This window comes from Erinaceus europaeus, chromosome 20 (genome assembly GCF_950295315.1).
Source record: "Erinaceus europaeus chromosome 20, mEriEur2.1, whole genome shotgun sequence".
In the NCBI taxonomy this organism is placed as follows: Eukaryota; Metazoa; Chordata; class Mammalia; order Eulipotyphla; family Erinaceidae; genus Erinaceus; species Erinaceus europaeus.
Window position 1 is genome coordinate 6,323,840 of NC_080181.1, and position 25,244 is coordinate 6,349,083.

The window sequence follows — 25,244 nt, forward strand, 5'->3', positions numbered from 1 at the left end:
GTTTTAATTTTAATTTATTTGGGATAGAGACCAAAATTAAGGAGGGAGAAGAAGATAAAGATGGAGAGAGACACTTGCATCATGTGAAGGTTCCCTCCTGCAGATGGGGACAAGGATCTGAGCAAGGGGCCTTGTGCATTCTGATGTGCACTCTGCTGGATGCACCACTGCCTGGACCCTTGGGGCTGCTTTATCATTAAGGGTGTTGAGTAGCCTCTCTGGCCTCTACTAGCTGATGCCAGTATCACTCCTTCCTCCATGACATGCAAGGTAAAACCACACAACAACAACAAACTCTCAGCGTTGACAAGTATCCCCTGGACCAGGGGACAAAGCAGGTTTTCATTTCTGGGATAAGAAAACAAATTAATGCCTAATCCTGAGTTCTGACAGAAATTTGTTTCAAAAGTCTAGATATTTTTAGGGCTCCAGAGGAAGACTACCAAGTAAGCTTTAAATATTCCTAGAGAATTTTTTTTTTTTTTACTTCAGGATTTAAGAAAGATCAGTCTGGGAATAACTTGAGATATGTCAGAGCAAGGCTTAGGAAAAGATAGTTACTGTTTTATTAAGAATGGGGTAAAGGTGGGGGAGTTAGCATAATGGCTCCAAAATCCCAGGTTCACTCCCCAGCACCACCATAAGCCACAGATAAACAGTGCTCTGATAAAAAAAAAAGAGGGGGGGTTACTTTTTAGCACCGCCACACTAGACTGTAATTCTATGAAGATAATGTGAAACTAACACTATTTCAAGATTTTCAAATCTTTTTTAAAAGTTGGTATGTTATAAATAAGCATTATTCTAGCAAAAACATTTAAATGGACCAATCATTTCTCTCTTCATTCCAAAAACAAGTTTCTTAGGAGTAGATTTATTTTTGGGGGTGGGGGAAGAGCTAGGAGCTTGCTCATGCATGGACTCACGGCTTTGGGTTGCTTTCTTTGGAGAGAGAGAGAGAGAGAGGGAGAGAGAGGAGAAGAAGAGGAGGAGGAGGAGGAGGAGGGAGGAGGAAGAAGGAAGAGAGAGAGAGGGGGGAAGAGAAGGAGAAGAGAGAGGGGGAAGAGAAGGAGAGGCCAGAGCAGCGGAGCTTGGGTTAGTGCCATCGGATTTCCCAGGACTGCCATGGCAACACTTGACCTGGGCTCAGCCCTGAGCCCCACAGTGACCTAGCTAATGTAAGTGCTTTGGTTTGTTTCTAGCCCATTCATCTGTACCTCATCTTGTAGATCTTTATTTTCTGTACTCTAGTATATTTACTGGTGAGAGTTAAATCCTTGTATCAAGATTAGTTAACATATCAGTGAGGAATAGGCACTATTAAGTCACTTTTCCTTCATGAATTTGTTAGAATAAAGCCCAGCATGCTTCTCTCTCCCCTAGGAGGCAGGTTATATAACAACATATGTAATAGTTTTGTGTGCCAGTTAGAATTCTCATTCTCTATCTTGATAAATACTTCTAGCAGTTGAACTAATAGTTCTGAAGATTTTTTTTTTTTTTTCCCTCCAGGGTTATTGCTGGGCTCGGTGCCTGCACCATGAATCCACCGCTCCTGGAAGCCCTTTTTTTCCCCTTTTTTGTTGGTCTTGATGTTGTAGCCTCGTTGTGGTTATTATTATTGCTATTGTTGATGTTGTTTCGTTCGTTATTGGATAGGGCAGAGAGAAATGGATAGAGGAGGGGAAGACAGAGGGGGAGAGAAAGACAGACACCTGCAGACCTGCTTCACCGCCTGTGAAGCGACTCCCCTTCAGGTGGGGAGCTGGGGGCTCGAACCGTGATCCTTACGCTGGTCCCTGCGCTTTGCGCTACATGCACTTAACCCACTGCGCCACCGCCCGACCCCCCTGAAGATTTTTGAACCACCAGCATTATCTCTGAGCCTGCATGACAACTCCACTGCTCTTGATTGTCATCTTTTTTTCCTTTGTTTACAGCAGAGAGAGAAAGACACATGTAGCACTGCTCCACCATTTGTGAAGTTTTCTCCCTGCGGGTGGGTAGAAGGGCTTGAACATTAGTCACACACATGCTGATGTGCATGCTTCCTTGGGTGCCTCCCTGTCCTTCCAACTGAGAATAGAGTATCTGCTTGTAAATGACCTACTTCTGTGTGAGTACTATTAAATCTGTTCAGCATAATTCAGCATTCTATTGCGTTACTGAATTGTGGTGAATAAAATCCAGAAGGCTCATTAATTGTGAAGCAGTAAAGAACATCTTCAATATTTAGGACTAGAATCTTTTTCTGGATGGAAGCAATTTCATATTTCAGTGGAACCTTTTTGGGTGTTTAGTATTCAGCCTCACATTAAACTGTTGCCAGCATTTCTTTCACACTGATTTTGATGTGTTGGTTTCAGCAGTATGAACAAGTGACTCTTGAAATGGAGAGAGACTAGGTTTATTAGTATTCATCCTACATTGAACTGAAAAGAATCTTGACCTGTTGGAACTGGAATGTAGTTCATCAGGTAGAGTGCTTGCCTGCTATGTACTTGACCTGGTTCCACCCCCAGCCCCACATGGATGTGCCATGGCACTCTGGGGGAAGCTCCACTGTTAGGCTGTATTTGTCTGCCTCCTCCCTCCCTCTCTCTATCTGTCTCCTTCTCTCTCTTTCCCCCTTATCCCTTCTGGAATGAAAATAATGAAGAAAGTCAGCCCAGAAGTGGTGAAATAGAACATGTATGAGGCCCAACACTAAAAAAAAGTGATTAAAAAAAGAAAATGGTACAAGTTGATATATTTACATATTCTTCCTCCCCCCCCCCCCTCCAGGGTTATTGCTGGGCTCGGTGCCTGCACCATGAATCCACCGCTCTTGGAGGCCATTTTTTCCCCCTTTTTGTTGCCCTTGTTGTTGTAGCCTCATTGTGGTTATTATTATTGCCATTGTTGATGTTGTTTGTTATTGGATAAGACAGAGAGAAATGGAGAGAGGAGGGGAAGACGGGGGGGGGGGAGAAAGACACCTGCAGACCTGCTTCAGCACCTGTGAAGCGACTCCCCTGCAGGTGGGGAGCCGGGGGCGCGAACTGGGATCCTTATGCTGGTCCTTGCACTTTGCGCCACATGTGCTTAACCCACTGTGCCACCACCCGACCCCCTACATATTATTTCTTTATCCCACCTTATCATTCAAAACAGATACAAAATGGAAGCGTTACTTCCAACTGTTTGGGCTAGAGTATGGAAGCAGGATGAAGGGAGGTCTTAGCACACACATTCACGGTTACCCTTACTTTCTGAAGGAGCTCTGAGGTGCTGTAGGAAGAGTGTCTGGTGAGGTGTGACTGGGAGCTTTCTCCCTGGTCCCTTTTAGGTGTATGTCTATGCGGCTCACCATATTGCTGTCACCAGATGAATTTGCTAGTTACTAAGTAAAGTTCAGATTCTCATTATGTTTAAATAATAAAGTATTAATAGAATCTCATGATTATATTTACTTTAAAAATATTTTAATTTGGATTCTGACACTTTTTGTATCAAAATGTATTTTTCTTATAATAAAGTAGATGCCCTCTGGGCATTTTGAAATTTATAACTTGTGACTTGATAATTTAGGTAATTTGCTTTTTATATCTTTGAAACTTTGAGTATTATATCTAGTCCTTTATATTTTTTCCAGTTATAATTGAATGCATAGAATTGTTCATTTAAATGATTTAGCTTTAAGCACAAGAGTTCAAGTTTTGTGCTGTGTCAACATTTTTAACATGAAAGGAAAACCTTTTTCCATATGGTAACACTTTGTTCATTTCGATGGGACATATTTGAAAGCGATGACTCCTGTAGAGTAGGAAAAAAAAGATTAGTTGTGCTTTCTAAGGCTTCTCATTCTCTTAAAATTGTGGGTTTTGTGGAAGATCTCTGAAAAAAATTTCCTTTCTAACATTATCTAGTTGATCAGTTTACTATGAAATGAATAGTTTTCTTGTCACCTTTGAGACTTGACGTGTTGCAGGCAGTGTATAAGTATCTTACCAGTGCTGTTACGTAGTCCCTGTGCCATGCCTGTTATACAGTGGGCTAAACACATTGGAAGTAGCCTTTCTGTAGGTTAATCAGGTAAGGAGGGTGATAGAATTGTAGTTCAAATGCCTTCTACTTGATCTTGAAAACTTATTAATTATAGGTTACGAGTAAAACAAACCATTTTATCTAGAAATGTGAATATAACATCAGCTATAAACTTGGCTTTATTCCTCCCTATCATAAGATTCCTGCTTTAGTAGTTTGACTCTTTGAATATTTGTGTCTTTTTTTGGCAAGCTATGAAACACCTCTAAGGTGTTGTATGACTTAGACCAGTGGTCTACCATCTCCTCTTTTTATTTACTCATTTTTTTTCCCAGAGTACTGCTCAGCTCTGGCTTATGGTGGTATAGGGGATTGAACCTGAGACCTTGAAGACTCTGGAATGAGTCTCTCTTTGCATAATCATCATGCTATCTACCCCCTGCTCTACCATCTCCTCTTCATTCATTCAGTTACTTACTGAGTCATCAGTCAAGACCAGGTTTGGAACAGATGAGTGGCTGAGCAAGTTGTGGTCTAGGTACACAATGGAATACTACTCAGCTATTAAAAATGGTGAATTCACCTTCTTCACCTCATCTTGGGTGGAGCTTGAAGGAATCATGTAAAGTGAGATCAGCCAGAAAGAGAAGGATGAATATGGGATGATCTCACTCACAGACAGAAGTTGAGAAATAAGAACAGAAGGGGAAACCCCAAGCAGAACGTGGACTGGAGTTGGTGTATTGCACCAAAGTCAAGGACTCTGGGGGTGAGAGGAGGGTTCAAGAAAACAACAAAAAAACACCCAGGTTTGAACCTGGGTCATGTCACGTGTATCTCAAAGGTCATGTGCCGATCCAAGGAAATCTGTCTTGCTGGTACAAAAGATTTTCGTACGTTTCCCTCCCTCCCTCCTTCCCTTCCTCCTTCCCTCCCTCCCTCCCTCCCTTTGCCAGACCACTAAGGTCTGGTTTATGTTGGTGCCAGGGATTGAATCTGGGACTTGCAGTGTCTCAGGTATGAAGATATGTTGTGTTACTGCTGTCTGTGAACTAATACTTAAGGTGTAAATTTTCTATAAATGGACATTTAGGAAAATGAAGATATCCAATCTTTTTCTTCCAGGCTGATCAGTTGATGTTTGCTTTGCACTTTGTCCGAGGCATGCACCCTGAACTTTTCCAAGAAAATGTAAGTAGAAGAGAGGGAAGAAAATGCCAGCTGCATAAGATTTGGCAGTGGGTCACTTGTGACTAGATCAGGAGTTTTCTTTATTCTGGAAATTACATAGCAATGCAATGATTTTTGTATTTATTTTACCAGAGCACTGGTCAGCTCTAACTTACGGTGGTACTAGGGACTGAACCTGGAAACTCAGCCTCAGGCATGAAAGCCCTTTGGATAGTCATCATGTTATTTCTCTAGCCCTACACACACACACACACACACTCCTTTTTTTTCACTAAGTCACATACTTAGTGTAAGAGACCAACTTTCAGGTTTACCCTGCTAGGTGAGTAATGTAATGTAGGATAGTATATAAGGCAGGGAGTCAGGCAGTAGCACAGCAGGTGCTACTTAGTGTAAGAGACCAACTTTCAGGTTTACCCTGCTAGGTGAGTAATGTAATGTAGGATAGTATATAAGGCAGGGAGTCAGGCAGTAGCACAGCAGGTTAAGCACAGGTGGCATAAAGCGCAAGGACTGGCATAAAGACCCAGGTTCAAGCCCTTGGCTTCCCACCTGCAGGGGAGTCACTTCACAAGTGGTGAAGCAGGTCTGCAGGTGTCTGTCTTTCTCTTCTTCTCTATCTTCCCTTCCTCTATTTTTTTCTGTCCTATCCAACAACGACGACATCAATAACAACAACAGTAACTACAACAGTAAAACAATAAGGGCAATAAAACGGAATAAATAAAATTTTTTTTAAAAAAAAGATAGTATAAGACAGGCCACAAAATCTTAAGTACCTCATCACTTTGCTTATTTGTTTCTGGACTCAAATTCCCTTATTCGGAGCACCAGAGAGTTGACTGTTACAGCTTCCTGGACTAAGCAGTTCAGAGGATATATATATATATATATATATATATATATATATATATATATATATATATATATATATATATATGCTGAAGTGTGAGCTGTCAGCACACTGCTTATTGCTTCCACTCATTTGTTAAGAGTCAGAAGGGAAGTGAGGAAATGGGCAGTTTCTGAGCTCCTCTAGACCTGTAAGTTTATGCCAACTTTATGGAATTCTGAGAAGCATTTTATAAATTATATAGTTTGACTGTTAAGTATTGTATAATTATCTTTGTTTTACTGCAGTTACTCCTAGTAGATTTCATGGTTTTTATGTTGCCATATGAACTTATCCTTATGCTATACTAGAAGGGATATGATGTAGAAGGAATTGTTTGCTGTGCCCTTAAAAATGTGCATTGTACACCCCTTTATAAAGTGATTAGTAAGCTTTTAGTTGTTAATATTTTATTAATTTGTGTGCTCCTCGGGTTGTTATTCTGTAGGAATGGGACACATTTACAGGTGTGGTTGTTGGAGACATGTTGCGGAAAGCTGTAAGTTTACAGTGAAATTATTTCACACTTAGGGAGTGTTTTCTGTTTGAACATGTAATGGATATTATTCTTCAAAGCAACATATCCAAATTGTAATAGGAAACTAGATGGTCTGAAACAAGATATCATTTAAAATAATATAACTCATGTCAGTTTCTTACTATATTTGAATTTTTTCAAGTTTCATGGAAGAGTAAGCACAGTGAAAAATGGATGTCACATTTATTTAAAGTTATCCTTACATTATATAGGATTGTACCATACTAATTTATAAAATACTTGAAATTAAACAGCACATGAAATGAAGCTGTGTTGTTCAAAATAGTGTTTAAAAGTTAATACTTTTTGCCTGAACTTTAGCATGCATATTAATGAAATGATTGTTTTTGTTCAAAGGATTCCCAGCAAAGAATCCGTGACCAACTTCCCTCTTGGATAGAGCAGGAAAGAAGCTGGGCAGTGGCAACGTTAAAGGTAGCCATTTTTACTCAGGGCTCTTTACTTTCTTCTTCTAGTTTTGACTCATCTGTGCTCATTTTTCTTTAGGCTTTTTAAAAATATTTATTTTATTTATTTATTCCCTTTTGTTGCCCTTGTTGTTTTATTGTTGTAGTTATTATTGTTGTTGTCGTTGTTGGATAGGACAGAGAGAAATGGAGAGAGGAGGGGAAGACAGAGAGGAGGAGAGAAAGACAGACACCTGCAGACCTGCTTCACCGCCTGTGAAGCAACTCCCCTGCAGGTGGGGAGCCGGGGTTCGAACTGGGATCCTTATGCTGCTCCTTGTGCTTTGCGCCACCTGCGCTTGACCCGCTGTGCTACAGCCCGACTCCCTGTGCTCATATTTTTTATGTACCACTTATTTATTGTCAGTGTTGATATTTCTGTGAATGTAGCATTTAATTTGGTGGGTCAAAAGATCTGAAAGAATTGATTTGATGAGGCCTCTAGTCTGTACTTAATGTATGAAATATTTTACTGACCAGATGTATACTGAGTGTCTGCATTATGCAAAATTCTGTGCTATCTACCCACAAAGACTATAAAAACAAGTAAACATCTAATATAGTCATTGAGGCCTTCCTAATAGAATAACTTAGGATCAGTTATGAGATATAGTATGAAAATTACATTTCAAGGGAGTTTCACATTTCTATACCCCTATTATCTTATAATTTTGTAAATCAACATTAAATCACTAAGAAAAAAGGTAACTGATACACTGCCACTTTTAGTATTCTAATGTTAGTCAAACTGGATTCATAATGCTGTTTTACATCTTAATATAAGTTAATTAGTTGTCTTGCTGGCTAGTTAATATCCAGTGTGAAGGGAGTTGGGTGCAGCGGGTTAAGCACACATGGCGCAAAGTGCAAGGACCAGTGTCAGGATCCTGGTTCGAGCCTGTGGCTCCCCACCTGCAGGGGAGTCACTTCACAGGTGATGAAGCAGGTCTGCAAGTGTCTAACTTTCTCTCCCCCTCTCTGTCTTCCCCATCTCTGTCCTATCCAAGAATGACAACAACAACTACAATAATAAAACAAGGGCAACAAAAAGCGAATAAATAAATATTTTTAAAAAGTTTAAAAATATCCAGTTGAAGCCTTGTTAATGTTGTTCCAGATTATAGTCTAATGACAGTGTCTCATGGATAATAGAGAGGGGACTCCTATCTTGAGTAGGAAATCAACTAACAGGGAAAAAAGATGGTTTCAAGCTAAGCAAATGCTGTATTATCAGCTATTTTATTGGAATAGTAATCATTTTAGATCCTTGTTTTGCCTTCCCCTCCAGTTCAATATGCTCATTGTATCCTTTGGAAGATACCTTTATTTCTCAATAGATTTTTAATGGTATTCATAATTGCCTTAGGAATTAATGTAGTTTTCAGATATTAATAAAAGCCTTCCTAATCTTAAAAATAAGTTTCACATTTAAAGATTTCCCTTTACTTCATCTTTTTTCTCCCCAGGGACTTAGAATTTTATTTGGGAAAATTGAGAACATTCACATGTTAGGACATGAGAGAGAGACAGATGGGGAAAGAGAGAAGCAGAGTCGTTACTGGCATGATGACCAGGACAGAGAGAGAGCCTGAGCAGCCCATTTTGTCAAAGGGTTTCTCTGCACCTATTGCTATGATCCTGTGGTTGTCGGCCGTGCTTTTATTAATGTGGCGGGTCACAGAGATTGATTTACTTCATCTTTTAACTGCCTCTCATTCTCGGCCATCACCCTTACAGGCAGTCACTGAATTGTGTTCTGACCCTCCAACTTTGCTATAGAACTCTTTTGCTTCTGGTTTCCATTTTATAAAACATAAATGTTTCAAAGTTTACTATGTGGTTAGTGCTCTTTCAAAACCTTTTGATAGATTGTGTGTCACTCACAGGATAACATTCATGGCCATTTCATAAATCTGTGATTCACGATTGTCTCTGTCTGATTCATACATGTGCCTCTTGAGTTTTGGCAGCCTGTCCCCTTGCTGTTTCCTGTGTTAACTGAGATCACTTATTCTTCTGCTGTGACATTCTTTGGATTGTTTTCATCAGTTGTCTATTTATTTGTTTCTGAGCAGAGAACTGCTGGTCTCTGTCTTACGGTGATGCCAGGGAATGGACCTGAGAAGAGGGCTCAGGTATACAACTCTGTTGTGTAAACTCTGCTGGTCTCTCCCTGGCTCTAGAGTCTACTTAGATTTCAGGATATAACCATAGCATCAACATTTCTGTGTCTTTCCCCACGTTCTCTTTTCTGTTGGCATATATCCTGGACATCCCTATGTTATAGCAGCCTTTCCCCCTAGAGTTCAGCTGCAGTGAGACTGGGATCCCCGCCTTATTAAACTTTATTCCCCAACATTTCGTATACAACCTAACTTATCTGTTCTTTGGCTCATTCACTTAAGTGCTTACTAAATATCAGATGTCAAACTTCGTTAAATGTTTTTGTTGTTGAGTAAGGGAAGATTATGAGTAGGTAACCTAATGACATGTGGCTAAGTCATCATTTCAGTGCTCATCTTTTCCTTTGGGTTACAGTATTTACCAATTCCATTCCTTCCCCTTTCCCCAGAGTCCTTTGCTTTGGCACAATCCACCAAACCTAGTCCAAATTTTACTTAGTGTTTTCCTTTTCTGCCCTTACTTCTTAGGTTTCACCTGTGAATCATCCTGTATTCACTCTCCTTTTTGACTTACCTGACTTAGTATGATTCCTGTAAGCTCCATCAAAGATTAAGCACAAGTATTGACTTCATCATTTTTTTTTCTTATCTTTTCTTCTTCTTTTTGCCTCCAGGATTATCACTGGGGCTCAGTGCCTGCACTATAAATCCACTGCTTCTGGAGGCCATTTTTCCCATTTTTGTTGCCTTTGTTGTTGTTATTGTTGTTACTAGATAGGACAGAGAGAAATGGAGAAGACATGGAGAGAAATATAGGCACCTACAGTAGACCTGCTTCACTGCTTGTGAAGCGACCCTCCCTGGAAGTGGTGAGCTGGGGGTCTGGAACAGGGGTCCCTAAGCTGGTCCTTGTGCTTAGTGCCATGTGTGCTTAACCCTTTGCGCTAGCACCCAGCTCAACTTCATTTTTAATAACACATTCTCTCTCCCTCTCCCGCTCCCGCCCCCTCTCCCGCTTCCACCCCTCCTCCTCCTCCCTCCCCCCTCCCACACACAGCTTTTTAAATCACTTATCAGTTGTTGGACATCAGAGTTGTTTACAAGTTTGAAGAATTACAAATTAGAGACAAGGCAGTGGCACACCTGGGTAAGCACACACATTACAGGGCACAAGGACCCAGGTTCAAGCCTCTGGTCCCCACCTGCAGGGGGAAAGCTTCACAAGTGGTGAATCAGGGTTGCAGGTGTCTCTCTGTCTCTATCTCCCCCTCCCTCCCTGCTCAGTTTCTCTCTGTCTCTATCCAATAATAAAAACAAACAAACAAAAAGGTATACAAGAATATCTTTGGATGGATGTTTTTATTTCCTTAGGATATATTGCAAGGAGAGGAACTGCCAGGTCATAGGGTAGATTAATTTCTAGCCTTCTGAGAATTCTCCAGACTATTGGACCAAATTTCATTCCTGCTAGCTTATAGAAAGGTTCCTTTTCCTTCACATTTTCACCAACATAATCAGTGACTTTGAGCATATTTTTATCATATATTAGTTGGTCCTTGGAATGGTTTTTTTTTTAGCCTCCAGGGTTATGGCTGGGACTTGGTGCCTGCACTACAAATCCACTGTTTCTGGTGGCCATCTTTTCTTTTTTTTTTTTTTTTTGCATTTCTTTTTTTTTTCTTTTTTATTTTATTTATTCCCTTTTGTTGCCCTTGTTATTTTATTGTTGTAGTTATTATTGTTGTTGTCGTTGTTGGATAGGACAGAGAGAAATGGAGAGAGGAGGGGAAGACAGAGAGGAGGAGAGAAAGACAGACACCTGCAGACCTGCTTCACCGCCTGTGAAGCGACTCCCCTGCAGGTGGGGAGCCGGGGTTCGAACTGGGATCCTTATGCCGGTCCTTGTGCTTTGCGCCACCTGCGCTTAACCCGCTGCGCCACAGCCCGACTCCCTTTTTTTTTTTGTTGTTGTTGTTGGATAGGATAGAGAGAAACTTAGATAGATGGGGAAGATAGAGAAGGGGAAAGAAAGACACCTTCAGACTTGTTTCACTGCTTGTTAAGCATCTCCACTGCAGGTGGAGAGTTGGGGGTTCAAACTGTAATACTTGTGCTGGTCCTTGCACTTTGTACTACGTGCGCTAAACCAGGTATATTACCGCCAGTCCCCCGGATGTTTTCTTCAGTGAAGATTCTGCTGGGGCCGGGTGGTGGTACACCTGCTTGAGTGCATATGTTAGAATGCTTAAGGACCCGGGTTTGAGCTCCTCAGTCCTCACCTGCAGAGGGAAAGCTTGTGAGTGGTGAAGCAGCGTTGCAGGTGTCTCTCTGTCTGCCTTCTCTACCACCCTCTTCCCTCTTGATTTCTGGCTGTCTCTCTCCAATAAATAAAAACAACTAAAAAGAAATTAGAGGTGCAGAGGTGGTATAGCAGTGGAAGACTTTAGGGGCTGAGGGAGTCATTTTTGTTGGTGGTGGAGTTGCTGCTGAGTTTATTGAGTTCTTTATAAGTTTTGGTTATTAGCCCTTTGTCTGATATATGGCATCTAAATATCTCTTCTTCTTTTTTTAATTATTTTATTTTTTTATTTTTGAGAGAGATTCAGAGAGAGGGACACACAGAGACACCAGACTGCTCAGCTCTGGCTTATGGTGGTGCAGGGATTGAACCTGGGACTTAAGAGCCTCAGGCATGAGAGTCTGTTTGCATAAGTGTTATGCTATCTCCCCTGCCCCAAAGAACCTTATTTTTTTTTTGTGCTCATTTAGCACTGCTTTAATGCTTTTTATTTTATTTTATTATTATTTATTCCCTTTTGTTGCCCTTGTTATTTTATTGTTGTCATCGTTGTTGGATGGGACAGAGAGAAATGGAGAGAGGAGGGGAAGACAGACGGGGAGAGAAAGATAGACACCTGCAGACCTGCTTCACCACTTGTGAAGTGACTCCCCTGCAGGTGGGGAGCCAGGGCTCAAACCAAGATCCTTATGCGGGTCCTTGTGCTTTGCGCCACATGCGCTTAACCCACTGCACTACAGCCCGAGTCCCTAGTGCTTTTTTTTTTTAAGATTTAAAAAAAAATTTTGTTTTTGTTTATAAAAAAGAAACATTGACTAAACCACAGGATAAGAGGGGTACAGCTCCACACAATTCCCATCACCAGAACTCCATAACCCATCCCCTCCCCTGATAGCTTTCCTATTTTTTAACCCTCTGGGAGTATGGACCAAAGGTCATTGTGGGATGCAGAAGGTGGAAGGTCTGACTTCTGTAATTGCTTCCCCGATGAACATGGGCACTGACATGTCGACCCATACTCCCAGCCTGTCTTTCTCTTCCCTAGTGGGGAAGGGCTCTGGGGAAGCGGAGCTCCAGGACACATTGGTGGGGTTGTCTGTCCAGGGAAGTCTGGTCCGCATCATGCTAGCATCTGGAACCTGGTGGTTGAAAAGAGAGTTAACATACAAAGCCAAACAAATTGTTGACCAATAATGGACCTAAAGGCTGGAATAGTGCAGATGAAGATGGGGGGGGGGTCTGTTTTGTAGATAGCTAGTAGGCATAGTTATATTCCAAAGGGCCTGTGGCTATACTATTTTTTTTTCTTTCTTTTTTCCCGAGCCTGAAATCTGATATGTCGGTGGATCCAAGTTATTGTCTGGGGACATTATGTCATGGTTGGAAAATGGACCAGAAAGCTGGATCAGAGAGTAGTTCCATAATATGGGAAAGGAGTATAAATATTATTGTCTTTAAACTCTATCGATTTGATGTGATCTAGGGCCCATAATCAGCATAGGAGCCTATGTGACCTCAGCATCCCTGTAGATCTGAGCTCACATTCTGTGGTCATGAGTAGGAACATTCCAGGCTGCCCCAATACTGACCCATCTCCCTCAGGTGTAGCATAGAGTATGTTGTCCAGCCTCCCTTTGGAGGATAGAACATTCTCTACCGTTGTTGACCCAAGTTGAGGGCAACGTCCTGTGGGGCCCACAGAGGGGTCTATTGTGTTGTTCCTGATAGAAATGACCAGTAACAATGGAGAGAGGGATTTATTTGAGGTCTAGGCCCATCATGCCTGTTTGGGAGTCTTGGGACTCCCCGATTAGGGTCCCAGCTGGTGGAATGGCCTGATAGTGACTAAAGAGTCATCGTTAAAGTATGCCAGTCTCTTGCCCTTATTCAGCTTTTGCAGTCCTTGCTTTGATGAGGTTAGCTTTGGAGTGAGTGAGTCAACTGTAATAGGAAGTAGGTGAGGAGAGGGTATCTAAGTCTAAGTAGACACTATTTCATTATGAGCTTTATATTGACTCACTACAGACTATTGTGCATTTTTGCTTTCAGGTATATATTTTGCCCTAATTTATATCCATAAATTAGAACATGTGAATATATCCTCTGTCTTACGCGACCTGGTCTATATCTACATTTTGGGAGTTTGTTAAGAAGTGAACCTCCTTCCAATGGAATTTGAATAAAAGGAAAGGTCTTGCTCAAAGTAATGAGGGTGAAGGGTTGACATTCTATGCCTGGTGTCGCTGGACACAGTCTGAATTGAAGCTGAGGTGGTACTTGTTGAGTTGATTAGTTTGGGATTGGCGGATGCAATATCATTTGGTATGAATTGAGAGAAGCATGCAGGAAAGTGAGCCCCACCCTAGAGGTTCCAGGACTGGGGGAAATATAGGCTCTATAGAGGAAGCGGGAGGTTCCTGCTGTCTTAGGGTTTAAGACAATAGATTATTATTGCTGTAATCACATTATTTGGCAACTGGGTTAACTTTGAAATATCTCTTTGTTAGAATTTGCTGTATCATACACACTGTCACCATATTTTATGTTCTCTGACATTATTTGTATATAGCTGTGCCAATGGTTGCTTCTGTTCTCCTTGGTCTAAGCTTTTAAGAGAGTCAACATACCCTTTGCTTTTTTTTTTTGTTATGGAGACAGAGTGGAAAGGGAGACAGACAGAGAAAGACAGACACCTGCAGTGTTCACGGCTTGTGAAGTTTCCCCTGCAGGTAAGGACTGGGGGCTTGAACCCAGCTCCTTTAATGTGTATGCTCTGCTGTATGTGCCACCATCTGGCCTATTCACTAGTACTTTTAATAACAGTTTTCATCTATATAGATTTTTAAAAAAAATAATATAGGATTATGTTTAAAAACTTTGAAAGAGGGGTCCTGGTGGTAGCACACCTGGTTGAGTGCACCTATTACCATGAACAAAGACCTGGGTTGGAGCTCCTGGACCCCACCTATAAGGGGGAAGCTTCTTGAGAGGTCCAGCAGAGCTGCAGGTGTCTGTCTCTTATCCTATCTCTTCCTCTCCAGTCAATTTCTCTGTCTCTATAAAAAAGAGAAAGGGAAAGGAGTTTAAAAAGAAAAGACTGAGTAAGGCAGAGAGCGGGTGTGAACACTTAACCAAGTGTGCCATTACCTGGCCCCTCTTGCTTGCTTTCTCTTGAGGACACTGCGCACATTGAGTTTACTATCTATGCAGATACCGAAGGGACAGGCCCTCAGCCTAGTGAAGAGATATATGATACATGGACAGGAAGAGTGAGTTGTTTATCATTATCATCATCATCATCATCATCATCTTTATCTGATAGAGACAGTAGATACTGAGAAGGGAGGGAAGAGAGAGAGAGAGAAGGAATCTGCAGCCCTGCTTCACCATTCATGAAGCTTTCTCCCTGCAGGTGGGGACTGGGGGCTTGAACCTGGGCCCTTGTACATTGCAACATGTGTGCTCAAACAGGTGCACCACCACCTGGCCCCAGTGTGTGATGTTTGAGGTAGAGAAAATCTGTGAGAGATTAAGGTGAATATCCAGTGCTTGGTAGATATTTATGAGGAATCTGGAGCACATTTGCAAGTAGAACTCAGGACAGTTAGAGAGTAAGGGAGCACTGTGTCCGTGCATATGGCTTAGAAAACAGGCTTCAGCACTCCTTCCTCCTCCTCCTCCCTCCTTCCTCCATCCTTCCTCCCTCCTCCTTCCTTCCTCCCTCCTTCCTTCCTCCTCCTCCTCCTCCCTCCTTCCTCCCTCCTTCCTCCCTCCCTCCTCCTTCCTCCCTCCTTCCTCCCTCCTCCCTCCTTCCTCCCTCCCTCCTCCTTCCTCCCTCCTTCCTCCCTCCTTCCTCCCTCCCTCCTCCTTCCTCCCTCCTTCCTCCCTCCTTCCTCCCTCCTTCCTCCCTCCCTCCCTCCTTCCTCCCTCCCTCCTCCTTCCTCCCTCCTTCCTCCCTCCTTCCTTCCTCCTTCCTTCCTTCCTCCCTCCTTCCTTCCTTCCTTCCTCCTTTTCTTTTCTTTTCTTTTCCCCTCCAGGGTTATTGCTGGGGCTTTGGTGCCTGCACCATGAATCCACTGCTCCTGGAAGCTGTTTTTCCCATTGTTGTTGCCCCTGTTGTTTTCATTGTTATTGTTGTTACAGCTTCTGCTGTTGTTGGCTAGGACAGAGAGAATTGGAGAGAGGAGGGAAGACAGGGGAAGAGACAGATAAACACCTGCAGACCTGCTTCACCGCTTATGAAGCGGCTCCCTACCTCTGGGGGCTCGAACTGGGATTCTTGCTGGTCCTGTGCTTTGTGTCATGTGCGCTTAACCTGCTGAGCTACTGCCCGACTCCCACCCCCAAGCATTTAATTATAAGAAACCCAAGGGGGGCAGCGGTAGCACAGTGGGCTAAGTACACATGGCGCAAAGCACAAGGACCAGCATGAGGATCCCGGTTCAAGCCCCCGGCTCCCCACCTGCAGGAGGGTCGCTTCACAAGTTTTGAAGCAGGTCTGCAGGTGTCTACCTTTTTCTCCCCATCTGTCTTCCCCTTCTCTCTCCATTTCTCTCTCTCCTACCCAACAACAACAATATCAATAAAAATAATAATAACCACAACAATGATAAAACAATGGCAACAAAAGTGAAAAAGTAGCCTCTAGGAGCAGTGGATTTGTGGTGCAGGCACCAAGCCCCAGCAATAATCCAGGAAGCAAAAAAAAAAAAAAAAAGATTTGTTTGCAGTCTAACATGTAACTCAGCTGTGGCAATAATTAAAATCTGCACTTGTTTTGATACATACGATGAATATAGGCAGGTCCAGGTAAGTTTATGTAGGGAAAAGATCTGTGAACTATACAGTGCTGATTAGAACTACCTTGGAATTAGTGTCATTTATTTAGATCTGGACTGGATAGGTCTACAGAATACTATTTCTCACCTGGAAATGGCAAAATAAAGAAAGTAAGTTATAAATCAAGTAGTAACAGTCTATCGATTCTTAGTTTCCATTTACTTTGTCTCTATTCCACATACATGTTCACATAGATTCATAGATTTTTATATTTGCTTATAACTCATTTTTTTCTTAATTTTTAGATTACTCTCCCTACTCTTTATCAGACTCTCTGCTTTGAAGATGTAGCTCTGTGGCGTACTTATTATCATAACTCCATGTGTGAGCAAGAGTTTCCAACTATTCTTGCAAAGAAGGTTTCCTTATTTCAGCAGGTATGTCATTCCGAACATGTCAAACTTTTTTTTTGTCTTCAGATGCTATTCAAATGACAGATCTGCTATAGTGTCACATAGTCTGTATGTGGCATAATAGTGAAAGGAAGGACTTCCTGCTTTTCCAATCTTATGCAGCCAGTGAAATCACTGATGAAGTTTCCTGGTGAACTCTCTCACCCTCTCTTTCTCTCTCCCTGCCCCCTCTAGCATTTCTGATTTCCTCCACCTCTGAAACAGAGGTGATTTTACAATAGAAAAATAATGTCAGATGGGGGTGGATAGCATAATGGTTATGCAAAGAGACTCTCATGCTTGAGGCTCCAAAGACCCAGGTTCAATCCCCTGCACCACAAGTCAGAGCTGAGCAGTGCCCTGTAAGAAAGAAAGAAAGAAAGAAAGAAAGAAAGAAAGAAAGAAAGAATAATAAAAAGAGAAATAATGTCTGGGGGCCAGGCAGTAGTGCACTTGGTTAAGCACACACACTACAGTGCATAAGGAGCCAGATTTAAACCCCTGCTCCCCACCTGCAGGGGGAAGCTTCATGAGTGGTAAAGCAGGGCTACAGGTGTCTGTCTGTCTCTCTCCCTGTGTACCCGCCCAGCCCCTTTCAATCTGTCTCTATCCAATAATAAATAAAAATAAAACATTTAAGAATAGCTGTATATAATTCAGCATAAAAATGGTGATTTAAGAAATTTAAACAAGCTATTTGGGCCAGACATTGTATGTCCACAAACCCTTATCTTCACAACTTCCCACTCCCAGGTCTGGCCACTTGGGTGTTTTTTTTAACTTTTTAAGTTCTAAAGACACAGATAACCAGTAACATTTGTTGTTGTCACTCTGCCTTCACTACTTCTGAGGGACTTGCACAGAGAGTTACACACACTCAGGGAGGGAAAGACACTATAACCCCAAGGCTTGGACCTGGGTCATGCACATGGCAAAGCAGGTGAGCTACCTGTCTTACTCAGGCATAACTAAAGTTATTGTGTGAAATTTATTATTTAAGAACACTTTGCATTTTATTTTAAGGTTCTTGTTGTACAGGCTCTCAGACCAGACAGACTGCAGAGTGCCATGTCTCTATTCGCATGTAAAACTCTGGGTAAGTAAAGTACTTTTCTAGAATTAGATCACTGACCTGAAGATTTTGTCTTAAATTTACATTTTTGTTGTAATTTTTAAAAATAATTGAGGTGCTGGTTTAGGGGTACAATTTCACACCTCTTCTTTAAAATGCTTTTTCCACACTATACCTACTCCCAAAGTGTCAGCACCCCTCCATTACTGACCACTGGGCTCATTTCCCCCATTTGTTTTATGTTGGCCATATGCTTTTTTTCCTTCATTATACATATAATCCCCACCTTTTGTAAATAATTCTTTTTTATTGCATACGACCTTACTTACAGTTATATGAAATATGTGTGTCTCTGATTAGGATTACAAAATGTGAGCCAGTCTCTAATCTAGAAAATCAAAGCACAGTGTCCCGACTACTGTATAGTCTTAGGGATAAAAAAAAAGCTTCAACGTGAGTTATTTTAATTCTGCTTAAAATATGATGAATTTAGGTTTTAAAATTTTTATATCTTAAATACTTTCTTAGCTGGAGAATTGAAAATTACCATTCATCTGGATAGAACAGACTGCCATATTTTCATCTGAGCAAGATAACCGAAAAATATTTTAAATAAATTTTTAGCATAAAGTAAGTTAAAAGATTAAAATAATTATAATAAAAGCACAGTTACGCAAGAGTGTTTTAAGGTTTATAGCCTTGATTACTTCACCAAAATCCCCACGCAGCAGTACCTAGTTTAGTGTTTGATTGACTAACAAAAGGATAGGAATCTTGAATGGGTTATCTCAAAATTTTGCCAGAGAGAAAAATGACTTCTTTGTTTCCTTTTAGCGGTTTACATATGCTCACTAGACACGGAAACCGAGAGCTATGCATTTCTGTCTCCAACTAGACTTTTTTTGTTTGTTTTTGTGCGTGGCCATAAGAAATAGCTTTTCATCTTCTTTCACAACAGTGAAGTTCTTTAATTGTCATTTGGAAAGCTGTCTCCCAAATGCTTGGTGGAGAGCAGGCACTCAGCTGCCGTTACCAGTGGAGGAAAAGCTGCATGCAAGGGTGGTTGGGTTTAGTGTTGGGAAGGAAAGAATTATTTAAGACCACAAAACTGATGCGTTTTTCTTCATCTGCTAAATATGGTAGTCAGGATACTTAACTACTTAGCATTATAATGATTAAATCATATTGTAACTGATAAGCATTGAGAAAACTGGAAGCTTTAATAAGGATCATTGCTAATATGTGAGCAATTCTAGAGGCAGCATTGATATATAAGGGGTTTGCCTATGTACTGTCTATATCATGTAGTTGACTTCAAAAGTTTTTTTTCCCTGATGTATAATTTTTATTTATATATTTTTTATTTACATTTTAGGATTGAAAGAATTGTCTCCACTTCCTCTAAATTTGAAGCGTTTGTACAAAGAGACATTAGAAATTGAACCCATCTTAATAATCATTTCTCCTGGTGCTGACCCTTCTCAAGAACTGCAGGAGCTTGCCAACACTGAAAGGAGTGGGGAGTGTTACCACCAGGTCTGGACATGTTGCCCTGCTGTCTCTGCTGTTGCCGTTGCCCTTCCTGCTGCACTGGCCTTATTAGTGAAACATTTTTGTTGCGGTGGTGGTGTTTTGATAGTGAGATCTAGAAACATTCAAATCCCGATCCCTAAAACCTGTAGATTGTTACCTTTCTGTGGTCAAAGAAACTTTGTGCATGTAATTTAGCTAAGCACCTCAGCATGGAGGGAGAGATTCTGGGTTGTCCAGGTGGAGCCAATCGGTTCCTTTTAAGAGGGAGTCAGCAGCCACGGAGTGAGGCTAGAGATGGAAGAAGAGGCTGGAGGGGGTGGGGTGCTCTGCTGTGGCTGGGGGAGTGGAGGAGGGACTGCAAGCCCAGTGGGAGGCTTCTAGACTCAAGAAACACAAGGGCATTTCTCCTACCGCCTTCAGAGAGAACACCTTGTGGTGATCATTATTTTCATTTTAAAAATACTTGATTGAATAGAGACAGGGAGAAAGAAAGACAGCTCTACCACTGGTTCTCCACTTGGGAAGTTTCCCCTAAGTTGGGACAGGGGGCTTGAACCTGGGTCTTTGCACATGGCACCATGTGCATTCAACTGGATTCACTGCTCTCTGGCTCCTGCCTTTATAAATTAAAACTCAAACACTTTGAATTTAGGCTAGTGGGACTTATTACCTCCAGAAGTCTGATAAAATAATAAATGGCTTTTTAAAAAACACGATAGTGTGATACTTTTCTATAAAAGCAGTACTAATATCTTTGCTTATTTTTTTGAGAAAAAAACAAAAACTGTTTTTTCACTAATGTAAATTCAGGAGCTTCATTTCATTTATAGTACTTCATTAGTTTGTGAATTTGAATGTATTAGTTTACCCTCAGTTTTTAACAAGTGAATAAATGAATGTAATTATCTAGAAAACAGTGGTGGAAACAAAATATTCTATAACTACAAATCGAAGGATAAGAATGTTTAAGAAACAAGTAGAAAATAACAGTGGATTTGTCCTCATTTGTGTAGGTTCGCACTGTATGTAACTCCAGGAAGCTCCCGTCAGTCCTATTTATAGAATTGTCAAATGTTTACTAGGATAGCATTCCACTGACGCCAGTGATGCCATTTCTTCAGAAATGGGAAGCGTTTTCTGTTGACTGTATCTGCAAACACTGACGCTAGCAGATGAAACCTTGCAGTCATCACAGCGTTTAACTTGCAGAGTTTTGTGCACTTTGCTTGGAGATGGTTTAGTATAGTGAAATCTTTTGAGTGTGGAGATCCTTAAAAGTATTGTTGCTGTGCTAAATAGAAAAGCTAGGAGTAACACTACGTTCTCAATAAAGATGCTTACATTTTAAAAGTTTTCTATATATATTTAACTTGTATAGCCAGCAGGGTTGTCCCTGGGGCTTAGTGCCTGCAGGTGGAATCCATTGCTCCTGGCGGTCTTTTCCTTTTACTTGACGGGACAGAGAAATGGAGAGGGGAGGGGAAGATAGAGAGACAGACACCTGTAGCCCTGCTTCACATCCTGTTAAACTTAACTCCTGTAGGTGGGGACTGTTCCCCCACATATGGTAATAGGTGCCCTAGACTTAGTGCACCACTACCTGGCCCTAGACATTTAGGTTTTGATTCAGGAAACTAGCTGGATGTTGTGGTTCCCTGTCCCCAACCTGCACCTATAGGTGACCTAATCAGAGTGCTTGACATTTTCCTATTGTGCTTTTTTAAATATACTTTTCTTTTTTCTTTTATTTTTCTGTTCTTTTCTTTCTCCCTTCATCTCCTTTCCTTCCTTCCTTTCTTTCCTTCTTTAAGATTTCAGTTATTAATGAGAAAGATAGGAGGAGGGGAGAGAGGGGGGCTGAGGGGAGACATAGGAGGAGAAAGAACCAGACATCACTGGTAATGTGCTGCCAGGGATCAAACTCAGGGCTCACTGTAGAGAGTCCAGTGCTTTTCCGCTGCCAAATCCCAGACCACACTAAAGCTATGTTGTAGGATCTTTCAAATTCTGTTTGAAATGTCAGTGGTTAGACTTGTTTTATCAAGTCGCCTATTTATCCCTGTTCTCCCATCATCATTTCTTCTCCCTTCTCTCTGACTCCTTCCTAAGAGGCAGTGGAGGGGGAAAGACCAGTGTGGATGTGTACAGAATATATGCTAATGCATTTGCTGAATGACTAAGAGCTGAATAAGTGCAGAATTGGAAAAAAAAAAAAAAAGGGGAGTAAACTTGAAGGAAGTGGTGGTTGTAAAATCCTCTGCTAATGCAGCATGACTACATATATCTTCCCAAACTGCCTTACAGCTTGCATGCCTCTAGCAGTAAATTTTTATCTGCTGTTTCGTGAGAGGCCAGAATGCCATCCCAGTTTGTGTGGTGCCTGGGAACAAGCACATACTTCATGCATGGGGGCTGGTGGTCTGCTGGCTGAGTTATTCTTAAAACATTTAAAATTTTTGGGGTCGGGCAGTGGCACAGTGGGTTAAGTGCATGTGGTGCAAAGCGCAGGGACCGGCGTAAGGATCCCGGTTCGAACCCCTGGCTCCCCACCTGCAGCGGAGTCGCTTCACAGGCGGTGAAGCAGGTATGCAGATGTCTATCTTTCTTTCCCCCTCTGTCTTCCCCTCCTCTCTCCATTTCTCTCTGTCCTGTCCAACAACGAACAACATCAACAATGGCAATAGTAATAACCACAACAACGAGGCTACAACAAGGGCAACAAAAGGGGAAAAACATGGCTTCCAGGAGCAGTGGATTCATGGTGCAGGCACCGAGCCCAGCAATAACCCTGGAGGAAAAAAAAAAAAAACATTTAAAATTTTATCAGTGTTTAAATAAGAATATTAAGATCTTATTAATTAAGGACAAAGCAAGCCAGTGATTGGAAATGGGAAGAGTGTATAATATTTTTTATGAAAGATATAGGACCCTGATTACAAGAATTGAGTTAGTTTAATATGTATGTCAGAAGAATTTAGTTTAATATGTATGTCAGAATAATTTAAATCTTATATGCTACAGCATGGTTTTAGGTCTTTTTTTTTTTTCATTTTGGTTTTGCAGGTTGCCATGGGTCAAGGTCAAGCTGATTTAGCAATTCAGATGCTAAAAGAATGTGCCCAAAATGGAGACTGGCTCTGTTTGAAGAACTTGCATCTTGTTGTTTCCTGGCTGCCAGTCCTGGAAAAGGTAGATTGAAATAAACATGATACAAGTAGTTTTGAAGACTAAGTTCAGTACTCTTCAAAAAACAGTGTTAGAATGGCATGCATTTACGATGTTTACAGAAGTTATATTTGAGTAGGAATCGTTTAAAATTTGGTATTAAATATGAACATTTATTCAAAGCAAAATGGATATTTTGTTATTATTTCCAGAGCACTGCTCAGCTCTGGCTTATGGTGGTGTGAGGAATTGAACTTGGGACTTCAAAGCCTCTGGCATGAGAGTCTCTGCATAACCATTATGCTATCTCCCCTGCCCCAAAATGAATCTTTTAGGAGGAAGTATATAAAGCCTTTCATTCTGAAGACACTAAAAAGTAAGCTGAAATTTTAATAACCCTAACTGAAGGGAAGCTGAAATACTGTTTTAGAAGAAAACTAGGGATATGGGTAAGAATTTGTCAGGTTAAAAAAATAATAAAAGGAAAAAAAAAAAGACGTGTAAAGGTGCAGGTCCATGCACATCTGAATATGTGACTAAAATGTGCACAGCTCAGGGCAGGTCCATCTGTGTGGTGAAGCTCTGAATTTATTATTGGCAAAAGGATGCCCTAAACATTGTCAAGAACATGACGGCAGAGGAGGACCTAGAGGGGGTTGAATTGTTATGTGAAAGACTGAGAGATGTTACACTTGTACCGACTATGGTATTTTACTGTTTATTGTAAACCATGAATTCCCCCAATAAAGAAAAAAAAAGATGGTGCACCTAGTTGAGCACACATGTTACAGTGCACAAGAACCCAGGTTTGAACCCCCAGTCCCCACCTGTAGGGGGAAAGCTTTGCAAGTGGTGAAGCAGTGCTGCAGGTGTCTCTCCCTCCCCTCCCCTTCTTCCCCTCTCTCTCTATCTCTCCCCTCTCCTCTATTTCCCCTTTCCCTCTCAACTTTTGATTATTTCTATCCAATAAATAAATAGATAATTAAAAAAGAAAAATATCAAGAAAGGCATTGGTAGCGTTATGTACTTTATGGAAGTATGCATTGGAGCAATGAGACCCTGAAAGTTAGCAGTTAGAGCTAACACTTTAAAAAACAAACAAACGTGGTGGTGGTAGGGTTGCTGGGGAGATAGCATAATGGTTCTACAAAAGCCTTTTGTGCCTGAGACTCTTAAGGTCCCAAGTTCAGTCCCCAGAACCATCATAAACCAGAGCTGAGCTGAGCTCTGGTCTTTCTCTGTCTATGTCTAGTTCATAATAAGTAAAGTAAATAAAATAACTATTTACCTGGCACTGTTTTTTAAAATTTATTTTCCCTTCTGTTGCCCTTGTTTAACATTGTTGTGGTTTTTGATGTCATTGTTGGTGGATAGGACAGAGAGAAATGGAGAGAGGAGGGGAAGACGGGGCAGAGAAAGACAGACACCTGCAGACCTGCTTCACCGCCTGTGAAGCGACTCCCCTGCAGGTGGGGATCGAACCGGGATCCTTACACCGGTCCTTGCGCTTTGCGCCACGTGCGCTTAACCCGCTGTGCCACCACCCGATTCCCACCAGGCACTGTTTTAAATGTTTTGTACAGTCCTGTGAAATATTATCCCCTTGCTTAGAAATGGTTGAAGCTTGGGGGCTGGGTGGTAAGCAGTTGGTTAAGCGCTGAAGCGCAAGGACTGGCATTAGGATCCCGGCTCCAGCCCCCGGCTCCAGCCCCCAGCTCCCCACCCACAGGGGGGTCGCTTCACAGGCGGAGAAGCAGGTCTGCAGGTGTCTATCTTTCTGTCCCTCTCTGTCTTCCCATCTTCTCTCGATTTCTCTCTGTCCTTTCTAAGAACAACAACAACAATGGCAACAATAACAAGGGCAACAAAATGGGGAAAATGGCCTCCAGGAGCAGTGGATTTGTAGTGCAGGCACTGAGCCCCAGCGATAACCCTGAAGGCAAAAAAGAAAAAGAAAAAAAAAGAAATGGTGGAAGCCATGGAACCTATGATAACAGCGAATATGTGACCGAATTTGGATTTGAATTCAGCTGGGCAGCCCAGGTCCAACTGTGTTACCTGTCATACTGATCTAGCTAGAGGGAAGATGAAAAAGACAAAGTAAGCACAACCAGAATATTCAGGGTCATATCAGAATAGCGTACAAACACTTGAATAAGACACACTGCATATTTTAAAATTGAGTTTGTATTTATTTTGTTTGTATGAACAAGGAATTGAATAGTCTTCAACCTAAGGAGACCTTTCGTCTATGGCTTACTGCAGAAGTTCATCCCAATTTTACACCTATTTTGTTACAGTCAAGTCTGAAGATAACATATGAGGTAAGAAAATTTAAAACGTGAATCATGGGAGCTGGGCAGTAGTGCTCCTGGTTGAGCACACGCACTATGCGCAAGGACTCAGGTTCAAGCCCCTGCTCCCCACCTGCAGGACTCATGAGCAGTGAGACAGATGTTTTTTCTCTCTCCCTCTCTACCTCCCCCGCTCTCAATTTCTCTGCCTTCTCAAATAAAATAGAAAGGGAAAAAAGAAAGGAAAAAGGAATAAGTGGCTGCTGGCAGTGGTGGATTCATAGTGCTGCTACCAAACCCCAGCACTAGCCCTGGTGGCAGTGAGGAGTAAAACCCTCCAATCGGGAGCTTTGTTTTTAAATTTTTATTTATTTATTTTTTATATTTATTTATTTATTCCCTTTTGTTGCCCT

At 41.6% G+C, this 25,244-nt stretch overlaps 1 protein-coding gene and 1 long non-coding RNA gene across 5 annotated transcripts in view; one reads left to right on the plus strand and one right to left on the minus strand.

Moving 5' to 3' along the window:
* The window catches only part of DYNC2H1 (dynein cytoplasmic 2 heavy chain 1), a 197,217-nt gene that overhangs the window by 140,019 nt on the left and 31,954 nt on the right, over positions 1-25,244 (plus strand). For 3 of the 4 annotated variants that reach the window (XM_060179749.1, XM_060179750.1, XM_060179752.1), the window contains 8 exons: positions 5,152-5,217; positions 6,558-6,608; positions 7,005-7,082; positions 16,621-16,752; positions 17,791-17,863; positions 19,215-19,375; positions 22,436-22,561; positions 24,751-24,861. In XM_060179749.1, the coding sequence (XP_060035732.1) occupies positions 5,152-5,217; positions 6,558-6,608; positions 7,005-7,082; positions 16,621-16,752; positions 17,791-17,863; positions 19,215-19,375; positions 22,436-22,561; positions 24,751-24,861 (798 nt within the window). The remainder of the gene's footprint in view (positions 1-5,151; positions 5,218-6,557; positions 6,609-7,004; positions 7,083-16,620; positions 16,753-17,790; positions 17,864-19,214; positions 19,376-22,435; positions 22,562-24,750; positions 24,862-25,244) is intronic. The other variant, XM_060179751.1, reaches the window with a different exon arrangement.
* The window catches only part of LOC132534955 (uncharacterized), a 199,434-nt gene that overhangs the window by 3,666 nt on the left and 170,524 nt on the right, over positions 1-25,244 (minus strand). The gene's annotated exons all lie outside the window — the stretch shown is intronic.